This window comes from Chiloscyllium punctatum, chromosome 24, assembly GCF_047496795.1.
Source record: "Chiloscyllium punctatum isolate Juve2018m chromosome 24, sChiPun1.3, whole genome shotgun sequence".
Lineage (NCBI taxonomy): Eukaryota > Metazoa > Chordata > Chondrichthyes > Orectolobiformes > Hemiscylliidae > Chiloscyllium > Chiloscyllium punctatum.
In genome coordinates, this window is record NC_092762.1 from 84875454 (window position 1) to 84900496 (window position 25043).

The 25043-nt window shown below is 46.4% G+C and overlaps 1 protein-coding gene across 1 annotated transcript in view; it reads left to right on the top strand.

Moving 5' to 3' along the window:
- Window positions 1–25043, top strand: part of yjefn3 (YjeF N-terminal domain containing 3) — a 165195-nt gene that overhangs the window by 94007 nt on the left and 46145 nt on the right. The window contains exon 2 of the mRNA XM_072594377.1: window positions 427–535. Within this exon, the coding sequence (XP_072450478.1) occupies window positions 427–535 (109 nt within the window). The remainder of the gene's footprint in view (window positions 1–426; window positions 536–25043) is intronic.

The following is a 25043-nucleotide window of genomic DNA, read 5'->3' on the forward strand; positions in this document are numbered from 1 at the left end:
TCTGGATTATTTAGCAAATGTTGTTCAATCGCAGAACCATATTGAAGATTGGACATGGTGTTTTGAGTTCTGTAAGCAAAGATTGGTTGAGTACATTCAGTACCTTGCTTGTTGTGAACAGCCAAAAGGGATATGCTGGGGTTTGCCTGTACAACACAGCAGATAGTTTGACACAAGGACTTTATCGAGAAAATGTCTGTCTGCAGCGTGCATAGCTCATGGTAGAGACCATGGGGACAGTCCCTCCCAGAGATTGTATCCTAAACTGGCTGGTGGGTGGGGAGGAGGTTGGGTGGGGCAGTGAGAATCTCCCTGATGCCAATCCATTGAATATCTGTCCATCCCCCATTTGTTGGAAGAGGAAATTTCATCTGAGGAGACTATTGTGTTCTCACTGTGTCACACATCTCCTTGTGTTTTCTGCAGTAAAGAAGAGGCGAAGGCACTGGAGGGTGAACTCTATGAAGAATACAGATTTGGACAGCAGCAGTTGATAGAGATGTCTGGGCACAGCTGTGCTATGGCAATAGCGAAGGTTGGTAACTCACAGACATCCTCATCCAAATCACTGACCTCCCTTCCACATCACACAGACTGGGCCAACCCTACACAGCACATGACAGGGTCATGCAGCAGGTGAGGTGCAACAAGACTGGAGGGTGGCTAATGTGCTGAGATTACTTAAGAACAGTGGTAAAGAAAAGCTGGGGAAGTATAGAGCGGTGAGCCTGATGTCGGTGGTGGGTAAGTTGTTGGAGGGGATTCTGAGGGACAGGATTTACATGTGTTTGGAAAGGCAAGGACTGATTCGAGGTAGTCAGCATGGCTTTGTGAGTGGGAAATCATGTCTCACAAACTCAATTGAGTTTTTCAAAGTGACAAAGACAGCGTGGTGGACAATGTCTATATGGTGTTTTCAGCAAGGTGTTCAACAGGTTTCTACATGGTAGACTGGTTAGATCACATGGAATATTGGGAAAGCTAGTCCCTTGAAGGTAGGAGACAGGGGGTGGTGTTAGAGAGTTGTTTGTTGGGCAGGAGGCCTGTGACCAGTGGAGTGCCACAGGGATCAGTGCTAGGTCCACTGCTTTTTGTCACTTATACAAATGATTTGGATATGAATGTAAGAGGAATGGTTAGTACATTTCCAGATGACACCAAAATTGGAAGTGTAGTGGACAGTGAAGAAGATTACCTCAGAGTACAATGGGATGTTGATCAGATGGGCCAGTTGACTAAGGAGTGGTGGATGAAGTTTAATTTAGATAAATGTGAGGTGTTGCATTTTGGAAAGGCAAATCAGAGCAGGACATATACACTTAATGGGAAGGTCCTGGGGAGTGTTGCTGAACAAAGAAGCCTAGGGGTACAAATTTATAGCTCCTTGAGAGTGGAATCGCAGGTAGACAGGATAGTGAAGAAGGCATTTGGTATGCTTGCCTTTACTGGTCAGTACATTGAGTATAGGAATTGAGAGGTCATGTTGTGGCTATACATGTCACTGGTTAGGCTACTTTTGGAATACTGCATTCTATTCTGGAAGAATGTTGTGAAACTTGAAAGGGTTCAGAAAACATTTCCAAGGAGGTTGCTGGGATTGGAGAGTTTGAGCTACAGGGAGAGGCTGAATTGGCTGTGGCTGTTTTCCCTGGAGCATCGGAGGCTGAGGGGTGACCTTATAGATGTTTATAAAATCATGAAGGGCATGGATAGGATAATTAGGCAAGGTCTTTTTCCCAGTATGGTAGAATCCAAAACTCAAGGGCATAGGTTTAAGATGAGAGGGGCAAGACTTAAAAAGGACCTGAGGGGCAACTTTTTCACGCAGAGGGTGGTATGTGTATGGAATGAGCTGCCAGAGGAAGTGTGGGGGCTAGTACAATTGCAACATTTAAAAGGCATGAATAGGATGGGTTCAGAGACATCAGGGCTAAGTGCTGGCAAATGGGACTAGATTAATTTCGGATATCTGGTTGGCGTGGACAAATTGGACTGAAGGGTCGGTTTCCGCACTATATATCTCGATGATTCTGTGATGTGTGGCTCCAATGCACAGCTGTTACTCACTGCTCCCACCCTGCCACACAAAGCCTTTGGCAGAGGGCTCACAGCAGATAGGGGCAAGGTTGGCATCAGTTCATGTCTCCCAGGCTGCCAGTGATCTATCAAAGGGAGTACTTATCTGATTCTGCCTCACTGCTCAGGAAAAGTGGCCATTTTTTTGTTTAACATTCCATTTCAAGAGACCAAACATTACAAACTATTGCCAAGTTTTTTCTTAATCGTTCACAGGATGTGAATTGCGCTACCATTTGTTGCCCAGAGGCCGGTTAGGAATCGGCCACAATACTGTGGGTCTGGAGTCACATGTAGGCCAAACCAGGTGAGGATGGCAGATTTCTTCCCTAAAAGGACATTAGTGAACCAGATGGGCTTTTAAAGACAGTCAACACTGTCCCCATTAAATTTTTAATGCCAGGTTTTTATTCAAATTTCACCATTGGCCACAGCGGCATTCACACCCATGTCCTCAGATCATCAAAATCAAACAAGGAATTGCAGATACTGGAAATTGGAAACAAAAATAAGAAATTACTGGAGAAACCTGGCATCCATGGAGAGAGAAACAGAGTTAACACTTCAAATCCAGAGACCCTTCTTTCCAGCCCTAAGAATGGCTCACTGGAGTAATTCACATGTGGAATGAACTTCCTGAGGAAGTGGTGGATGTGGGTACAATTGGAATGTTTAAAAGACACTTAGATAAGTATATGAGTAGAAATATAGGCCAGGAGCAGGCTAGTGGAACTAATTTAGTTTGAGATTATGTTCAACATGGATTAGTTGGATCGAAGGGTTTGTTTCCATGCTCTATGATCTGAAATGTTAACTCTGCTTTCTCTCCACCAATGCTGCCAGACATGCTGTGTTTCTCCAGCAATTTCTGTGTTGGTTTCTGTTTCTGCTTCTGTTCCCCAGGACATCAGTCTTGGGTTTCAGTTACATTATCACTGTGCAACCACTTTCCCATTGAGCGACAGCAGGACGATTAATGCTCATTTAACCATGAGCATTTCAGAGAGACACAAAACTCAAAAATAATGTTTTCAAAGCATTTTCTGTCAATGAAGTAAAAAAAAACTCTTCGACTAGTTTCAAATGGGTGATGAATATTCATAGAGCACTGATGTATATTCATGTTAACACAGGACTGATATATATATACTATCCTGGCATCATGCTTTATGCAGTGTTGGACTGAGTGCTGATATGTGTATTAATTTGGGATTAATTAAACAGTAATAGCTGTGGAACATGGCGAATTTATAGATTGGCAGATGCTTGGAAATCATTGCCTCCAGTTAACGGCAAACCAACATCATGTGGCATGATTGAGATCAATTAGACTGACACAGGGCATAGGCAATATTGATAATAATTGGGTGTAGAAATACAAATCACAACAAGAGGAGATGTGGGCTGACAGGACCCTAAAGAAGAGCAAACCATGAGGTGCAAAAGCAGAAATGGCTGGAAATGCTCAGCAGGTCGGGCAGCATCTGTGAAGAGAAATCAGAGTTAACATGTTTCTGAGGTACGGTCACCATAACTCTGATTTCTCTTCACAGATGCTGCCCGACCTGCTGAGCATTTCCAGCCATTTCTGCTTTTGTTTCTGATTGCCAGCATCCACGGTTCTTTTGGTTTTTAAACCATGAGGCACTCTGTTGCCTTTCATTGAAAAGCAGAGAAGATCCAATAATCTTACATCAAATCTGACCACTCATCTCCAGAGGACACTTACAGAGGCAACCACATTAGACCATAACACATCGGAACAGATATAGACCATTCTGCCCATTGAATTAAGACAGTTGGGTGAATACATGAATAGGGAAGATTTGGAAGGATTTGGGTTGAACTGGTCTTCACCCTGAACAATTTCTCTTTCCAATCCTCCCACTTCCTCCAGACAAAAGAGGTAGCTATGGGCACACGTATGGGCCCCAGCTATGCCTGTCTCTTTGTTGGTTATGTAGAACAGTCCATCGTCCGGAGTTACACCAGCACCACTCCCCACCTCTTCCTCCGCTACATTGATGACTGCATCGGCGCCATCTCGTGCTCCCACGTGGAGGTCGAACAATTCAATTTCACCAACACATTCCATCCTGACCTCAAATTCACTTGGACCATCTCTGACACCTCCCTCCCCTTCCTGGACCTCGCCATCTCCATCCACAAGGACTGACTCAACACTGATATTTTTTACAAACCCACCGACTCCCACAGCTACCTGGATTACACCTCCGCCCACCCTACCACCTGCAAAAATGCCATCCTGTATTCCCAATTCCTTCGCCTCCACCGGATCTGCTCCCTGGAGGACCAGTTCCACCACAGAACACACCAGATGACCTCCTTCTTTAGAGACCGCAATTTCCCTTCCCACATGGTTAAAGATGCCCTCCAACGCATCCCGTCCACATCCCACACCTCCACCCTCAGACCCAACTCCTTCAACCGTAACAAGGACAGACCCCCCCCCGGTGCTCACCTTCCACCCTACCAACCTTCACATAAACCAAATCATCTGCCAACATTTCTGCCACCTCCAAACAGACCCCACCACCAGGGATATATTTCTCTCCCCACCCCTTTCTGCTTTCTGCAAAGACTGTTCCCTCCGTGACTACCTGATCAGGTCCATGCCCCCCTACAACCCCCCCTCCCGTCCTGGCACCCTCCCCTGCCATCACAGGATTTGCAAAGCCTGCACCCACACCTCCCCCCTCACAACCATCCAAGGTCCCAAAGGAATCTTCCACATTCAAAGTTTTACCTGCACATCCACCAATGTCATTTATTGTATCCGTCGCTCCTGATGCGGTCTCCTCCACATTGGGGAGACTGGACGCCTTCTCGCAGAGCGCTTCAGAGAACATCTCCAGGATACCCGCACCAATCATCCCCATCGGCCTGTGGCCCAACATTTCAACTCCCCCTCCCACTCTACCGAGGACATGCAGGTCCTGGGCCTCCTCCACTGCCACTCCCTCACCACCTGACGCCTGGAGGAAGAGCGCCTCATCTTCCACCTCGGAACTCTTCAACCCCAGGGCATCAATGTGGACTTCACCAGTTTCCGCATTTCCCCTCTCCCCACCTTTCCCCAGTTCCAACCTTCCAGCTCAGCACCACCCTCATGACCTGTCCCACCTGTCAATCTTCCTTCCCACCTATCCTCTCCAGCCTTCTCTCTGACCTATCACCTTTACCCCCACCTCCATCCACCTTAGCTACCTTCTCCCCAGTCCCACCCCCAAGGCCCCCAGCTTCATTCCTGATGAAGGACTCCGGCCCGAAACATCGATCCTCCTGCTCCTCAGATGCTGCCATGTTCTACGTAATCTCAATAACTCCCAGTCTCTGAAAGCAGAAAAGGAAATAAACAACTCCAGAAAGAGGCTACTCGGCCCATCATGGGGTTGTATCAGCCCTTAGTTTCTTGTCAGTTCTGAGGATGTGTCATACTGATCGCAAAACATTAACCCGGTTTCTCTTGACACAGATGCTGCCTGACCTGCTGAGTTTCTCCAGCACTTTCTCAGTGTGTTGTTTCTTGTCTGTCACCCTCGCAACTGTTTAATTAAATCTCATTGTGCCCACTGAGGCCTGTTTTTTTCCTTGGCTTGACCGATGTTCCTGAACCCATCTTGGCACGGAAACATCCCCAGGCTCCTGTTAGCTGCAGCTATTTCCTTGCTTGTTTTTTCCATTATAGCATTAAGAGGACAGGTTGTCTGACCTTAACTAAAGAATTTAAACAATAGCTGTTTTCCAATCATCTGGGTCTGGCTTCGTGTTTAATGAGCTGCAAACTATTTCAGTCATGGTTCCCAATATTCCTACCTTTGTTTCTTTGATTATTATTGGATGTATTCCACTTGAATATTCCAATTATTATAGTGACCATTTTATGATTTCTTTCTTTCATTTCACTACCTTCTCTCTTGCTGTGATCATTACTTCACCCTCACAGCAGCTGTCCAGGCCTGAGCTAGGCATTCAGTGCCAATGCTTTTGGACCTTTGTGGATTTTTCTGCTAAATCTGATCCTTTCCTGACCCCTCCATCTCATCCCCCGGTATTACCCAGCCCTCCAACCCACTATGTAGTTGCAGATGGAGTGACTGAACTTCAGCCAGGAAGATCTTGCATTTCTATAGCTCCTTTCAAGACCTCAGGCTAAATCAAAGCTCTTTACGACAACAACAATTCATATCTATATAGCTCCTTTAATGTGATGGAGTGTTCAAAACAATTTCACAGGATTGGAATTTCAACAAACCACCACACACTGCAGCACAGAGGAACTATGCAGAGCAGAGGAAAATCACCTAGACCGTGTATCCAAAAAGAATGGGTACCCAATGAACACAGTCCGCCAAACCCAAACAAGCAGACAAAACACGTCCAGAAACCCTAGCCACTCTCCCTTACATCAAAGATATTTCGGAAATGACTGCCAGACTACTCAGACCCCTTGGCATCAGGGTAACCCACAAACCCCCCAACACACTAAAACAGCAGCTAATGAACTTGAAAGACCCTATACAGACAACAAGCAAAATTAATGTTGTTTACAAAATACCTTGCAAGAACTGTAACAAACACTACATTGGACAAACAAGCAGAAAACTAGCCACCAGGATACATGAACATCACCTAACCACAAGAAGACATGACCCACTCTCACCAGTATCTTTACGTACAGATGAGGGAGAACACCACTTCAACTGGGACAATACATCCATCCTAGGACAAGACAAACACAGACACGCATGAGAATTCCTAGAAGTGCTGTATTTCAACCGGAACTCAATCAACAAACACATTGACTTGGACTCCATTTACCACACCCTGAGAAAAAGATCAGGAAATGGCACCACCATAGGAAATGATGTCACCACAGGAAATGACATCACCAACCCAAGGACACCCAAACACATAAATAGAAAGTGGGTTATACCACCGGTGCTTCATCCACAGGCTCACTGAAGATGTTACCCAGTATGGTGATGAAACGTCCAGAAATGAACCTTCATCCAGAACAGGAGTGATTATTAAAGTATGGTACTAAGCCATGTAGAGAGAGATTCAGTCAGACAATCAACAGCTTGGTCGAAAGGTACATTTCAATCATAGAATCCCTACAGTGCAGAAAGAAGCCATTTGACCTATTGAGTCTATACCAATCCTCCAAAAATCTTCCCATCCAGACCCCACCCTACATTTCCCACAGCGTACCCACCTATCTTGCACATCCATGGACACTATGGGCAATTTAGCATGGCCAATCCACCTAACCTGCAGATGTTTGGACTGTGGGAGGAAACCAGAGCACTCAGAAGAAACCCTCACAGACGCGGGGAGAATGTGCAAACTCCACAAAGACAGTCGCCCGAGGCTGGAATTGAACCCAAGTCCCTGGTGGTGTGAAAGAGCAGTGCTAACCACTGAGCCACCGTGCCTTCATTTAAAGGGAGTCTTAAAGGAGGGAAGAAAGTTTGTGAGGTGAAGAGGTGCAGAGAGAGCAGTGCAGAGTTTGGGGTCAGGCAGCTGAAGGCTTTAATGGTGGAGAAATTAATCTGAGGAATGAATGAGAGGCATTTAGCTGATATAAGCAAATAGATTCAACCTTCCAATGTACTGAAGTGCAGTTCTCAACCAAGCCTCTCAGGGAGCTGCATATAGGTTTCTACTTGCTCTGTAACCTGGAATATGGTTTGTCCAATTGGGTCTATGGCACACATTGGCCTAACCTATGTAAGGTTTCAAACACTACATGGCCCAGGAACAGGCCGTTCAGCCTAATTCAGGGCACACTGGTGTTCATGTCTCACTCGAGGCTCCTCCCATCTGTTCTTATCTCAATCTCCCATCATGGCGCCCCCATTCTCCCTCACATATTTATCTAATTTCCCCAAATGCATCTGTTCTGTTCACATTGACCACTTCTTGGATTCCACATTTCACTGCTCTCTGGGTAAAGAAATCCAATTGTAGTTCTCGATGAACATCTTAAATCAATGGCACCCAATAAGGCTCTTCCTCATAAAAGGGAAAGTTCTCTCTGTACGTAGTCACACCATCAAAACCTCATTAACAAAGTTCAGGTCAGTGCGGTCGTCCTGAATAAATATGTGGACCATATGAAAGCTGCAAACACACAAACAGTGTGAGAGCAAAACATGCCCTGGATCTTATGCAGCCTTTCCAACTGTTCCGGAACCTATGGGCTCTCCCTTTCTATCAAGTGTTGAAGGTCCCTCGGAATTGGGTATAGACACAGGGATATCGCTGCATTGATGCCTTGGCTGCCTGAAGAGGAGAATGAATTTTTTTCGAGACACAAGGGTCAATCTCCAGTATTTTACACACCGCGTGTATCTGAGGCTGAGGCAGAGGCAGAGGAACCTGATGGTGCCTAAACACCCCCAGGAGGAACAAGAATAAAAATAATAGGCCTATGTCCTTGGACTCACGGGGGAGCGATGTAGTGATTGTAAAGGTGGTCACTCTGGTGGACCTCATGAGTTCCCTGAATGGGGCTACTAATCTGATCCAACCAAGGAGCCGTGGTTGGTAATCTGGTCCAATCAGGGAGTCCTGGCTATTAACTTGGCCCAATCAAGGAGCTACGGCTGTTAGCCTGGTTGAATCATGGAGCCCTGGCTGACAGATATAAACAGGAGTGTTAGGGTTCTGTTCACTCTGAGAGCTGGCTCTGAGGGAGCTGGATCAGTGTCAAGGATTCTCCATGTATAAATAAAGGGTGACTTGGTGGATAGGATGCCGGCTTCTGTGGACATGTTTGAAATACAGAATTTTCAGTAGGATGCAGGGAAGCACCAAGGATCAGAGAGACGTGGGTATGCATGTACACCACTCCCTAAAGTTATGGTGAATAAAGAAGGTATATGGGATACATGCCTTTGTTAATCGAGACCTAGAGTTTAAGAACAGGGAGAGCTTATGCTGGGAACTGTCTAAAACATTGGTTAGGCCACAGCGAGTGTAATTTACACAGTTCTGGAATCCATGTTATAGGAGGGATGTGATAGCACTGGAGAGAATGTAGAGAAGATTTAACAGGATGTTGCCTGGTCCAGTGGGTCTTAGTTAGGAAGAGAGATTGGACAGACTGGGGTTGTTTTCCATGGAGCAGAAGGTGCTGAGGGGAGACACGACTGAGATGTATAATATTATGAGGGGGATGGACAGGGTAGACAGGAAGAAGCTGTTCCCATTGGTAGAAGGAGCAATGATATGGGGACATAGATCGAAGGTAATGGGTAGGAGATTTAAAGGAGATGTGAGAGACTTCCTTCTTCACCCAGAGGATGGTAGGAATCTGAAACTCACTGCCTGTAAGGGTGGGAGAGGCAGAAACCTTCAGAACATTGAAGGAGTTTTTAGATGTACACCTGCAGTGTCAAGGCAGACAAGACTACTTGCTAAGTGCTGGGAAATGGGATTAGAACAATCAGGTGGTTGTTTTGTCCAGAGCAGAATCGTTGGGCTGAAGGGCATTTTTATCTGTGATGTAGATCTTAATGACTCTATGACTAAAGTCATTAATTTCCATACAGGCCTGGCAGTCTCGCAGATGAAACTGGACGGAATGTTACTTTCTATCTGGTTTTCCTCCCCAGCAACTTCTGTGAGGAGCATTGAGCAGGATGGAACACTAGTGAGTGCAATTAAAATGAAACACTTCCAAATTAAACTTTTCTGTGAAAGTCAGCCACACTGTTACTCACCTCTGCAATCTCTTTCCTTTAAAATGGTCCCACTTTCTTTTTATTAATAGTCACATTCACAAAGGGGCCTGGGATTGGATGAGTTTCTCTTGGAAAGAACCAGACAGAACATGGGCCCAATGGCCTCCTTTTGAGCTGGGCTTCTATGATTTTCTATAACGGTCTTCTCAATTCGTTTTCACACACCCCCCCCCCCCTACTCATTTCCACCTTTCATTCCAGATTGTATTTTGGGTTAGGATTGATTTTTTTTTGTTTTATGTATTTTCTGGTTATGTTAGTCTGTCCTAACCTTCAGTAACAATGTCTGCCCAACTGGAACCTCTTAAAGGTAAAGTAGCCATAATCCCACTGGAGAAGAGAGAGAGAGAGACAACTGATGGGGGTTTAACCTGAGGGTCACCACACCTCGAGCAAGGGAAGAGGTTGAGAAGGAGAGCCCTTCATAGTAACCTCAGGCAATGTGGGAATTTGAACCCATGCCACTAGTATCAATCTGTACTGGCCGTCCAGCCAACTGAGCTAACCCGCTTCTCCTAGATCCTCTGCCACCCAGGGGAATAAAGGACGGGATTTACACAAACCTGGGGTTGTATTCCCTGAGATTTGTAAGGGATGATTTGAGCTGAAAATGTGTTGCTGGAAAAGCGCAGCAGGTCAGGCAGCATCCAAGGAACAGGAGAATCGACGTTTCGGGCATAAGCCCTTCTTCAGGAAAAGGGCTTTTATGCCCGAAACGTCGATTCTCTTGTTCCTTGGATGCTGCCTGACCTGCTGCACTTTTCCAGCAACACATTTTCAGCTCTGATCTCCAGCATCTGCAGTCCTCACTTTCTCCTCGAAGGGCTGATTTGATCAAAGTTCTCATCTTACGAAGAGGAGCAGATAGAGTGAATGGAGAGTGAGAGAGTTACAGGACTGGAGCCATGTTCTTTCTCAGGAAACCCTGAGTAATGGGAAGAGCTGAAAATGTGTTGCTGGAAAAGCGCAGCAGGTCAGTCAGCATCCAAGGAACAGGAAGAGTTTGGAATTCTCTTCCACAACCTGCAAGTGATGTTAGATCAATTATTAACTTTAAGCTGTGATTGATAGAATTTTATTCATCAAAGATGTCAGGGTCTGAGGTGTGATGGAGTGAGTTAAGGGATTTCGATCACAGACCAGCCATGAATTCATAAATGTCATAGCAGGCTTGAGGGGATGAATGGCCTTCTGCTATTCATGTGTTCCCAGATGAGTGATCCATCATTCTGTTTTGTCTTGAGCATGATTTCCAATAGAAGGGATGATTTCTTGAATCTCACGCACAGCAGCAGGACATCAGTTTGAAAAGCATTCCAGAGATTTTCAGAGGGAAACACTGACAATAAGTTATACTTAGATCTGGATTTAATACTGGCTTCTGCCGCACTCCCATTGACATTATTAACCACAGTCTCTAAACAATGTCTGTTAGTCAGGCTTCAACCTTTCAGGAGAACAGAAACGGCGGAGAGCAAGAGAGAGAGAGAGAGATAACCAGAAGCTAAAATAATAGCCCGCTAATGATCTCACCAGTAAATGCACTCACGGGTGGGATACAAAATTATTCAGACATCCTGGTCCCAGTCTCACTCCTTACCCAGTGCTGAGTTACTTAGAATACACAACACAAAAACAGCCATTCAGCCCAACACATCTGTACTGGTATTTATGATCCACATTTTCATTGGATATGCAAGTCATTGACATTTATTGTTTTGTTCCTGATTACCTTGAAGAAGGTTGGTTGTGAGCTGCCTATTTGACCCACTGCATGTTTTGGAGTGGAGGTGCATCTGCCGTGCTGACAGGGAGGGAGTCACAGGATTTTGAAAGGACTGTGATTTAATTCCCAGGGGTGAAGCTTGTGATTTGGAATGGAACTTGTGGCACCAGATGTTTCCATATGTCTTCTGTCCTTTGATCTCCTGGGTGGCAGAGGATCTAGGTGTTCTAATTGACTTTTTGATTGTTTTCACATTCATTTTAACAATCGACATACATTAATGCATCACTTTGGACCTTCACTGGTTCTAACGTTGTCCCCTCTTAGAATATATTCCCATTTTATCCATGAAGATCCAAATTGGATGACTTTACACTTGGTCACATTAAGTAACCAGAACACTACCAAGAATCCAGGAGGACCCAGGACACCAGGAACATTCATGGAAAAGTTTGTTTGCATAGAAGACACAACCCAAACACACACTCACGTCACGCTCTCGTCAACCCATCAAGACAAACCCTAATGGAGGACAATTAGCTACTTCCATTTGATGCTATGAATTGTGAACATTGACAGGTAGAATCCTATCCATTTGACAGCCCTCTCATAGGCCCAGCCCTCAACACCAACCCTTTTTGGTTCTACCTGTGGGATCTTGCTGACCTCATTAAACCAGGGCTTTTATCTGTCTTACCTGGAGAAAGCAGGCCCTGTCATTATCATTGTGCCCTGATCCACATTTCAAGAACTTCTTAAAGGGCTTCAGGTACAAAGATTTGCTTCCATGTGTGGTCACTACAGGTTTAATGCGGAGGTGCCAGTGTTGGACTGGAGTGCACAAGGTCAGAAATCACACAACACCACGTTATAGTCCAATAGGTTTATTTGAAATCATAGGCTTTCGGAGTGATGCTCCTTTGTCAGGTGAGAGTCACTTGATGAAGGAACAGCCCTCCAAACGCTTGTGATTTCAAAATAAAACCTGCTGGGCTATAACCTGGTGTCATGTGATCTCTGATGCTGTCGATTTACACTTGAAGAAGATTCGTAGAGTCTCTGCAGTGTGGGAATAGGCCCTTTTGGCCCAACAACACCGACCCTCCGAAGGGTAACCCACCCAGACCAATTCCCATACCCTATATTTACCCCTGACTTATACATCCCTGAACACCACGGGCAATTTAGCATGGCCAATTCACCTAACCTGCACATCTTTGGATTGTGGGAGGAAATCAGAGCACCCAGAGGGAACCCACACAGACACGGGGAGAATGTGCAAACTCCACACGGACAGGCTCCTGAGGCTGGAATCAAGCCAGGGTCCCTGGTGCTGTGAGGCAGCAGCGCTAACCACTGAGACACTGTGCTGCCTATTTGAACATGAGGCCACTGGCCAAACTGTAATAGCTCAAATGATTAACATTCAGATTAGTTAAGGTTGAATAGATAGTAATATTTAATTAGACCCAATCTGCAAATTGGGCTCAAATGGTTAAATTAGGACCAGTTATAGTTAATTAGACGATAATAGTTCATTATGCCCAAGCTACAAATTGGGCTCAAATGGTTAAATTAGTTACTGTTAATTACACCCAAATGATTAAAGTTTTTTTGAACCTGAACCTGCTATATCAGGTAGAAATAATGAGCAGATGTCTGTCTGTTTGAACACAGGGCACAGACTGAGCTATCAGTGGCTTCACCCACTCCTCTTCCTGCACATACTTTGGATTTCTTTGGACCCCATTTCCACTGACTTATACTTTTCTTTGCAACTTATCTCACTGTTCTATTGAAAATTGAAAAATCCCTATTTTAGAGAGAATTTTACAATTCATCTGATCAATGTTTCATAGAAGAATGGTCAAATCCTTAGCGGCAAAAAGGGACCATTTAACCCATCGTGTCTGCACCGAATGTTGGTTTCCCTGTTTCCCTGTTGGCTCCTTACTGTTTCCAGTGAACCACTTTCCACTCTCTTCATCGAACCCAACAATATATTCTCTGATTCCTTTCTCCCCATGTATCTACCCAGCATTAAATGCATCCATTCCGTTCACCTTAATCACTCCTTGTAGGAGCAAGTTCCACATGCTCAGCACCCTCCGGATGAAAAAGGTTTCTCCCAAATTCCCTATTGAATTTATTGGGAGACTATTTTAATTAATGTTCTCTCACTTTGGTCTCCCCAATCCAGCTATACCAAGGGGAAGCACCTTCTGTGCAACTATCCTTCGTAATTTTAAGACATTGGGTCATCCATCAGCTTTCACTTTTCTCAAGAGTTCCTGGTCTCTCTGCTAAACTGCCTTGTCCAGAATTGGACACACCCTTCTAGATAAGGTCTCATCAGTATTCTATAGATTCAAGAAAAAAATAGCCCTGACCTAACTGTCCCTAATAGTTCTGGTTCATTGTTCTGTTAAATCTCTTTCTTCCACATTCTTCAGTACATTTATATTTCTCTTTGTTATATGGAGGCCCGAACTGGGCTTCTAAACCCTTAAAGTTCCTGAGTTTGGATTTTTTGAGGATCTTCCTTCTCTCTTGCCTCATTTTGATGGAAAGTCAATAGAATCCATCCAGACAGAATGAAAATGTCTCTTTGTGCCAGTTCATCCAGGTTTCCAGTAATCTCTCCGTAAAGCTTCCAATGAAGAGGTTTAAGAAGGTCCAGCATGGACTCTTAACCTGCTCCAACTCCTCACCTTAAATCAGTCTCTTTATTGATTTGCTTTGATCTACTTTGCCAGATCCCCAGGGAGAAAGTGAGGACTGCAGATGCTGGAGATCAGAGTTGTGGTGCTGGAAAAGCACAGCCGGTCAGGCAGCATCTGAGAAGCAGGAGAGTCGATGTTCTGGACATAAATGAAAGAGCTTATGCTCGGAATGTCGACTCTCCTACTCCTCGGATGCTGTCTGACCGGCTGTGCTTTTCCAGCACCACACTTTATGATTTTGCATGTTCCCTATTGAGCTCAGCTTGCAGAGTCTCAGGAACCAAAGTGTTGGATACATTTTCATGGGCTCCTTACTGTTTCTAGTGAGAGTTCCCAGAATTATATTCCTTTAATACTTAGCAATTTGACAAATTTTATTACATTTATTCTTTCACAGGATGGGTGTCACTGGCTGGGCCAGCATTTATTGCCCATCCCCAGCTATCCTTGAGAAGGAGTTGGTGAGCTGCCTTCTTGAACCACTGCAGTGCATGTGGTGGAAGGAGACACACAGTAAGGGTTGGAAGGCAGTCCCAGGATTTTCCAGAGAGGAGTTAGGTATAGTTCCTTGGGCTAAAGGGATCAAAAGATGTGGTGGAGAAAACAGGAAAAGAGTACTAACCTAGATGGTCAGCCATGTTCATATTCAATGTCGGGGCAGGTTCAATCGGCAGAATGGCCTACTGCTGTCCCTGGTTTCTAAGTTTTTAGGATTTTAACCCAGTGACACTGAAGGAACAGCAATGTAGTTCCAAGCCAAATGGTGTGTGGTTTGGAGGTGAATTTGTAGATGGATGGTGTTCCCATGAAGCTCTGTTACTCTTTTCTGACAATTCATGGAATTCTGGAACACTCTTGTGGGTTCCATCACATGACCTTTGACTTTACCCAAACAAAAACCCTTTCCGCCATCTCCAGTATTGTCACAGAACTTAGAACAATACATCATACAAACAGGCCCTTCGGCCCACCAGCTCTGTGCTGACCACGGTGCTATTCTAAACTAATCCCATGGTCCATATTCCTCTATTTTCTGTCTGTTTGTGTGTCTGTCTAAATGCCTCTTAAACTTTGCTATCGTCCCTGCTTCTATCATCTCCCCTGGCAGCGCGTTCCAGGCACCTCCCAACCTCTGCCTCACAGCTCCACGGACCCAGGTTCAATTCTATCCTGGGAAAACTGTCTATGTGGAGTTTGCAAATTCTCTCTGTGTCTGCGGGTTTCCTCCGGGTGCTCTGGTTTCCTCCAACAGTCCAAAGGATGTGCAGGTTACGGTGGATTGGCCATGTCAAATTGCCCATCGTGTCCAAGGATGTGCAGGCAGGGTTACAGGGATAGGGTAGAGGTGTCTGGGTGGGATGCAATTTGGAGGGTCAATGTGCACTTGATGGGCTGAATGGCCTGCTTCCACCTAGTAGGAATTCAATGATGAATATTTTGGATCCAGTGACATTTCTTCAGAACTGGATCTGAACATGTTAATCTGGATTAGTGGTGCTGGAAGAGTACAGCAGTTCAGGCAGCATCCAAGTAGCTTCGAAATCGACGTTTCGGGCAAAAGCCCTTCATCAGGAATAAAGGCAGTGGGCCTGAAGCGTGGAGAGATAAGCTAGAGGAGGGTGAGGGTGAGGGTGGGGAGAGAGTAGCATAGAGTACAATGGGTGAGTGGGGGAGGGGATGAAGGTGATAGGTCAGGGAGGAGAGGGTGGAGTGGATAGGTGGAAAAGAAGATAGGCAGGTAGGACAAGTCCGGACAAGTCAAGGGGACAGTTACTGAGCTGAAAGTTTAGAACCAGGGTGAGGTGGGGTAAGGGGAAATGAGGAAACTGTTGAAGTCCACATTGATGTCCTGGGGTTGAAGTGTTCCGAGGCGGAAGATGAGGCGTTCTTCCTCCAGGCGTCTGGTGGTGAGGGAGCGGTGGTGAAGGAGGCCCAGGACCTCCATGTCCTCGGCAGAGTGGGAGGGGGAGTTGAAATGTTGGGCCACGGGGCGGTGTGGTCGATTGGTGCGGGTGTCCCGGAGATGTTTCCTAAAGCGCTCTGCTGGGAGGCGACCAGTGTCCCCAATGTAGAGGAGACCGCATCGGGAGCAACGGATACAATCAATGATATTAGTGGATGTGCAAGTAAAACTTTGATGGATGTGGAAGGCTCCTTTAGGGCCTTGGATAGAGGTGAGGGAGGAGGTGTGGGCGCAGGTTTTACAGTTCCTGCGGTGGCAGGGGAAAGTGCCAGGATTGGAGGGTGGGTTGTAGGGGGGTGTGGACCTGACCAGGTAGTCACGGAGGGAACGGTCTTTGCGGAAGGCGGAAAGGGGTGGGGAGGGAAATATATCCCTGGTAGTGGGGTCTGTTTGGAGGTGGCAGAAATGTCGCCGGATGATTTGGTTTATGCGAAGGTTGGTAGGGTGGAAGGTGAGCACCAGGGGCGTTCTGTCCTTGTTACGGTTGGAGGGGTGGGGTCTGAGGGCGGAGGTGCGGGATGTAGACGAGATGCGTTGGAGGGCATCTTTAACCACGTGGGAAGGGAAATTGTGGTCTCTAAAGAAGGAGGCCATCTGGTGTGTTCTGTGGTGGAACTGGTCCTCCTGGGAGCAGATCCAGCGGAGGCGGAGGAATTGGGAATACGGGATGGCATTTTTGCAAGAGGTAGGGTGGGAAGAGGTGTAATCCAGGTAGCTGTGGGAGTCGGTGGGTTTGTAAAAAATGTCAGTGTCAAGTCGGTCGTCATTAATGGAGATGGAGAGGTCCAGGAAGGGGAGGGAGGTGTCAGAGATGGTCCAGGTAAATTTAAGGTCAGGGTGGAATGTGTTGGTGAAGTTGATGAATTGCTCAACCTCCTCGCGGGAGCACGAGGTGGCGCCAATGCAGTCATCAATGTAGCGGAGGAAGAGGTTTACCTTTTTACCTCTGAACATGTTAACTCTAGTTTCTCTCCACAGGTGCTGCCAGACCTGTTGAGTTTTTCCAGCAAGTTCTGTTTTTGTTTCTGATTTCCAGCATGTGCAGTTCATTCGGTTTTTTTGTAAAGTCTTACACAGCCGCAACATGATTTGCCAACCTTTTTACTCAATGAAAGCAAACATGCTGTGTGCATTCTTTACCACCTTATCCATTTGTGCTGCCACTTTCAGGGAGCTATGGACTTGCTCCCCAAGATCCCTCTGTATACCGATGCTCCTAAAGGTCCTGCCATTTACTGTAAACTTTCTCCTGCATTTGACCTCCCAAAGCGTATCACCTCACACTTGTCCGGATTAAACTCCATCTGCCATATCTCTGCCCAACATGCCAATTGGTCTACATTCCACTATCTCCTCTGATATTCTTTCTCACTATCCACAACTCCACCAATTTTTGTGTCATCTGCAAACCTACTAATCACACCACCGACATTTCCATCCATTTCTGTATATTACAAACAACAGAGATCCTTGCAGAACACTGGTCACAGACCTAGAATCAGAAAAACAGTAAATGAAGAAGATGAAAAATAACACAGTTTTTAATGTCTTTATGATTTTTGTCCTTGGGAATTTCTCCCCACCCCTATCCCAGCAACTGGAGATAATTTAATCTTCAATTTCTGAAGGGCGAGGTCAATGCTGGAAGGTTTACAGCTGCTAATTCTTACCCATTCAGATGCTCAAGTGCAGGAGCTGTTTATATTTCTGCCTGGGCACTGTTTCCATTGGCAGCAGGGCCAGTAATCAAAAGGTACAGATTTAACATTGGCAAATGAACACGGGATGAAGTAAGGAAAAATCTTTTAGCCACAGCCAGTTATTGTGATGATCTGGAATTCACAGTCTGAGAAGGCAATGGAAGCAGATTCAATGGGAATATTCAGGGAGACAGATGCAAAGAGACCTCTTTTTTGGTGACTCAGGGCGCATGGGCATTGTTAGCTGTGCTGACACTTATTGCCCATCCCTAATTGCTTGGAGGGTGGTTGAATACCAACCACATTGTTTGGGTTTTTTGTCAGCCAAACCAGGTAAAGATGAGAGTTTGGAGAAGGTGAGGACTTCAGATGCTGGAGAGTCAGAGTCAATAAACTGTGGGGCTGGAAAAGCACAGCAGGTCAGGCAGCATCCGAGGAGCAGGAGAGTCGACGTTTCGGGTCAGGGTCTTTCATCAGGACAGGGGTTTCCTGTCCTAAAGGATCAGATGGTTTCTTTCCCTGACAATGGTTTTGTGGTCTTCATTCGACCGTTAATTCCAGATTTTTATTGAACTCAATATCCACATTTGCAGTGGCAGGATTTGAAATCAGCTCCCTAGTACATTACCTGGCAATCTGGATTAGTAAGGTAAAAACAATGACTGCAGATGCTGGAAACCAGATTCTGGATTAGTGGTGCTGGAAGAGCACAGCAGTTCAGGCAGCATCCAACGAGCAGCGAAATTGACGTTTCGGGCAAAAGCCCTTCATCAGGAATAAAGGCAGTGAGCCTGAAGCGTGGAGAGATAAGCTAGAGGAGGGTGGGGGTGGGGAGAGAGTAGCATAGAGTAGAATGAGTGAGTGGGGGAGGGGATGAAGGTGATAGGTCAGGGAGGAGAGGGTGGTGTGGATAGGTGGAAAAGGAGATAGGCAGGTAGGACAAGTCCGGGCAAGTCATGGAGACAGTTACTGAGCTGGAAGTTTGGAACAAGGGTGAGGTGGGGGAAGGGGAAATGAGGAAACTGTTGAAGTCCACATTGATGCCCTGGGGTTGATGTGTTCCGAGGCGGAAGATGAGGCGTTCTTCCTCCAGGCGTCTGGTGGTGAGGGAGCGGCGGTGAAGGAGGCCCAGGACCTCCATGTCCTCGGCAGAGTGGGAGGGGGAGTTGAAATGTTGGGCCACGGGGTGGTGTGGTTGATTGGTGCGGGTGTCCCCGAGATGTTCCCTAAAGCGCTCTGCTAGGAGGCGCCCCCAGGGCATTAATGTGGACTTCAACAGTTTCCTCATTTCCCCTTCCCCCACCTCACCCTAGTTCCAAACTTCCAGCTCAGTAACTGTCCCCATGACTTGTCCGGACTTGTCCGACCTGCCTATCTTCTTTTCCACCTATCCACTCCACCTTCTCCTCCCTGACCTATCACCTTCATCCCCTCCCCCACTCACCCATTGTACTCTATGCTACTCTCTCCCCACCCCCACCCTCCTCTAGCTTAACTCTCCACGCTTCAGGCTCACTGCCTTTATTCCTGATGAAGGGCTTTTGCCCGAAATGTTGATTTCGCTGCTCGTTGGATGCTGCTGTGCTCTTCCAGCACCACTAATCCAGAATCTGGATTAGTAGTCTAACAATAACATCACTAGACCACATTCCTGATGAAGAGATCATGCTCTAAACATCAACTCTCCTGCTCCTCCGTTACTGCCTGACCTGCTGTACTTTTCCAGCACCACACTTTTCGACTCCTATTCTCCAGCATCTGCAGTCCTCATTTTCTCCTAGACCTTTACCTCCCCAGCAGCGATGGGGAAAGGAGCATGAGGATTGGCACTGATTACTTATAGCTTCTTGCCAAAAGCTGGCACAAGAATGATGGGCTGATTGGCCTCTTGCTGTGCTGGACAATACTCTGTCTGTCTCTCTGCCCTCGCAATCACACACAGTAGACAAAGTGTTCTATTCGCGAAACGGACGGAAAGTACAAATACTCGGAGGTCATGAGGAAAGACAGAACCAATTTAGAAACAATGGGTATGTATTGTAAAATCTTTCTGTGGTAGTCAGAGAATTATTAATATTGCTGCTATTCTAAGATATTCTATCTAGATTGAACAGCATGGGCCATTTATTCTTTGTAATCATTGGAATGAGAGTTTCTTAATTTAGTTGAATATCTACTGGGTATATTAGATTTCACACAAAGCACTTTCAGTATCTTGGAAAAGCAGAGATAGACATCATTAAACAGAAATGATATAGAGAGAATCACCAGTTGGAAAACTGAAAGAGACCACTCACTCCATTGTGTTCTATGCTAGCTTTTTGAAAGAACTTTTCTCTTGGTCACACATTCCCTTGGTCTTCTGATCCGTTGCCCTGCAGATGAATCATTTTCAGGGAATATCCGATTCCTTTTTAGAAGTTCCTGTTGTATCAGCTTCCACTGACCTTTCCATAATGTGGAGCTGCCAATGTCGGACTGGGATGGGCAAAGTCAGGAGTCACATGACACCAGGTTATAGTCCAACAGGTCACTTGACGAAGGGGCATCGCTCCGAAAGCTTGTGATTTCAAAAACCTGTTGGTCTATAACCTGGAGTTGTCTGACGTCTGACTTTGATTACTTTCCCAGCTCATCAGAACTCGGGTACTCCAATTTCCCAAAGTTTGTCTGGCTCCAGATCAGACAGCCCAAAGTTTCAATCTCCTGGGTGGAGAGGCATAGCCTGGCTCCCCTTGTTTATTCACTTACCCCCTCAGTTGGTTGAAACAAGGTTAATTTATAAAGGATCTTCTCTCTTGTGGACAACTTCCTCCCAGATCCAGGTGAATTTTTGTTCAAATATAAGCCAATTTAACCAGGCTTTCTTGAATTAAGGAAAGGATGAGTTCATTAGTGAGTAAGGATAAAAAGAAATAATAATGCAACACACTAGCTCACAGACTAGAAATGAGCAGTGAGTCCAAAAATACAGAAGACATTAAAAGATACATGGTTCAGTCTCTTGATGCTTCTTGAAGCATGCATCATCAAACACTGATAGTCAAGTTGATTTTGAGATTCTTGACTGTGCAAATTGTTTGGAATTCTTACACCCCATTTCCATTGACTGGCTACCTAGCTTCCTTCAGCCCAGAAAGAGAGAGAAAGAGAAAGAGAAAGAGAGACAGAGAGGGAGGGAGGGAGAGAGAGAGAGAGGGGGGGGACAGAAAGAGAGGGAGGGGGAGAGAAAGAGGCACAGAGAGAGAGACAGAGGCACAGAGAGAGAGAGGCACAGAGAGAGGCGCAGAGAGAGAGGTACAGAGAGAGAGAGATTTACCTGTGATGCAGGGGTGATTAGTGGTTAGTACCGTGATTCAGACTTTCAGTGCTTCTAGAACCCGAGCTAATGCACATCATAACCTTGACCCTCTGGCACAAATGAGCATCTCGCCTCACTAGCACACCTTAGAACATAGAACATAGAACAATACAGCACAGAACAGGCCCTTCGGCCCACGATGTTGTGCCGAACTTCTATCCTAGATTAAGCACCCATCCATGTACCTATCCAAATGCCGCTTAAAGGTCGCCAATGAATCTGACTCTACCACCCCCTCGGGCAGCGCATTCCATGCCCCCACCACTCTCTGGGTAAAGAACCCACCCCTGACATCTCCCCTATACCTTCCACCCTTCACCTTAAATTTATGTCCCCTTGTAACACTCTGTTGTACCCGGGGAAAAAGTTTCTGACTGTCTACTCTATCTATTCCTCTGATCATCTTATAAACCTCGATCAAGTCACCCCTCATCCTTCGCCGTTCCAACGAGAAAAGGCCGAGAACTCTCAACCTATCCTCGTACGACCTACTCTCCATTCCAGGCAACATCCTGGTAAATCTTCTCTGCACCCTCTCCAAAGCTTCCACATCTTTCCTAAAGTGAGGCGACCAGAACTGCACACAGTACTCCAAATGTGGCCTAACCAAAGTCCTGTACAGCTGCAACATCACCTCACGACTCTTGAATTCAATCCCTCTGCTAATGAACGATAATACTCCATAGGCCTTCTTACAAACTCTATCCACCTGAGTGGCAACCTTCAAAGATCTATGGACATAGACCCCAAGATCCCTCTGTTCCTCCACCTGACCAAGAACCCTACCATTAACCCTGTATTCCGCATTCTTATTTGTTCTTCCAAAATGGACAACCTCACACTTGGCAGGGTTGAACTCCATCTGCCACTCCTCAGCCCAGCTCTGCATCCTATCTAAGTCCCTCTGCAGCCGACAACAGCCCTCCTCACTGTCCACAACTCCACCTATCTTTGTATCATCTGCAAATTTACTGACCCACCCTTCGACTCCCTCCTCTAAGTCATTAATAAAAATTACAAACAGCAGAGGACCCAGAACTGATCCCTGCGGAACTCCACTTGTAACTGGACTCCATGCTGAATATTTACCATCTACCACCACTCTCTGACTTCTACCGGTTAGCCAGTTTTCTATCCAATTGGCCAAATTTCCCTCTATCCCATGCCTCCTGACTTTCCGCATAACCCTACCATGGGGAACCTTATCAAATGCCTTACTAAAATCCATGTACACTACATCCACTGCTCTACCCTCATCCACATGCTTGGTCATCTCCTCGAAGAATTCAATAAGACTTGTAAGGCAAGACCTACCCTTCACAAATCCGTGCTGGCTGTCCCTAATCAAGCAGTGTCTTTCCAGATACTCGTAAATCCTATCCCTCAGTACCCTTTCCATTACTTTGCCTGCCACAGAAGTAAGACTAACTGGCCTGTAATTCCCGGGGTTATCCCTATTCCCTTTTTTGAACAGGGGCACAACATTCGCTACTCTCCAGTCCCCTGGTACCACCCCAGTTGCCAGTGAAGACGAGAAGATCATTGCCAACGGTACTGCAATTTCCTCTCTTGCTTCCCACATAATCCTAGGATATATCCCGTCAGGCCCGGGGGACTTGTCTATCCTCAAGTTGTTCAAAATGTCCAACACATCTTCCTTCCTAACAGGTATCTCTTCTAGCTTATCAGTCCGTTTCACACTCTCCTCTTCAACAATACGGTCCCTCTCGTTCGTAAATACTGAAGAGAAGTACTTGTTCAAGACCTCTCCTATCTCTTCGGACTCAATACACAGTCTCCCACCACTGTCCTTGATCGGACCTACCCTCGTTCTCGTCATTCTCAGGTTTCTCACATATGCATAGAATGCCTTGGGGTTATCCTTGATCCTATCCGCCAGGGATTTTTCATGCCCTCTCTTAGCTCTCCTAATCCCTTTCTTCAGGTCCCTTCTGGCTATCCTGTATCCCTCCACTGCTCTGTCTGAACCTTGTTTCCTCAACCTTATGTAAGCCTCCTTCTTCCTCTTTACTAGACATTCAACCTCCCTCGTCAACCAAGGCTCCCTCACACGACCATTTCTTCCCTGCCTGATCGGTACATACATATCAAGGACACGTCGTATCTGCTCCTTGAAAAAGTCCCACATTTCCACCACATCCTTCCCTAACAGCCTATGCTCCCAACGTATGCTCCTCAAATCCTGTCTTACAGCATCGTAATTTCCCTTCCCCCAATTGTAAAATCTACCTTGTTGTGCGCACCTATCTCTCTCCATAACCAAGGTGAAAGTCACAGAATTGTGGTCGCCATCACCAAAATGTTCACCCACCAACAAGCCCACCACTTGTCCCGGTTCGTTACCGAGTACCAAATCCAATATGGCCTCCCCTCTGGTTGGACAATCTACATACTGCGTTAGAAAAGCTTCCTGGACACACTGCACAAACACCGCCCCATCCAATCTACTTGATCGAAAGAGCTTCCAATCAATATTTGGGAAGTTGAAGTCGCCCATGACTACGACCCTGTGGCTTCTGCACCTTTCCAAAATCTGTTTCCCAATCTGTTTCTCCACATCTCTGCTGCTATCGGGGGGCCTATAATAAACACCCAACAAGGTGACTGCACCTTTCCTATTTCTGACTTCAGCCCATACTACCTCCAGAGGCAGATCCCCCTCAAACTTCCTTTCTGCAGCCGTTATACCATTTCTAATTAGCAACGCCACCCACCCCCCCTCCTTTTTTACCACCCTCCCTAATCTTACTGAAACATCTGTAACCAGGAACCTCCAACAGCCATTCCTGTCCCTCATCTATCCATGTTTCCGTGATGGCCACAACATCGTAGTCCCAGGTACCGATCCACGCCTTAAGTTCACCCACCTTATTTCTGATACTCCTTGCATTGAAGTATACGCACTTGAGCCCATCTCTGTGTCCGCAAGTAGTCCCGGTCAGTGCTACCTTCTCCACAGCCTCCCTACAGTCTTGGACTTCCTGACACACAGCTAGCTTACTTGCTGGACTACAAGTCCGGATCCCATCCCCCTGCCAAATTAGTTTAAACCCCCCCGAAGAGTGCTAGCAAACCTACCCCCCAGGATATTGGTGCCCTTCTGGTTCAGGTGCAACCCGTCCTGTTTATACAGGTCCCACCTTCCCCAGAATGCAGTCCAATTGTCCAAATATCTGAAGCCCTCCCTCCTACACCATCCTTGCAGCCACGTGTTCAACTGCACTCTCTCCCTATTCTTTGCCTCTCTGTCACGTGGCACCGGCAACAACCCAGAGATGACGACTCTGTCTGTCCTAGCTTTTAGCTTCCAGCCTAACTCCTTGAGCTCTTGAATGACCTCCCCACCCCTCTTCCTACCTATGTCGTTGGTGCCAATGTGTACCACGACTTCTGGCTGCACACCCTCCCCCTTAAGGATTCTGAAGACACGGTCCGAGACGTCTTGGACCCTAGCACCCGGGAGGCAACAAACCAGCCGAGAGTCTCGCCCATGTCCACAGAACCACCTGTCCGTCCCTCTAACTAGAGAGTCCCCTATAACTAGCGCTCTCCTCTTCTCCCCCTTTCCCTTCTGAATCTCAGAGCCACAGACCCCTTCACTGCAGCTTACACCTGCAAGGCCGTCCCCCCCAACAGTTTCCAAAGCTGTATACTTATTTTTTAGGGGAACGACCACAGGGGAACCCTGCACTGCCTGTTTC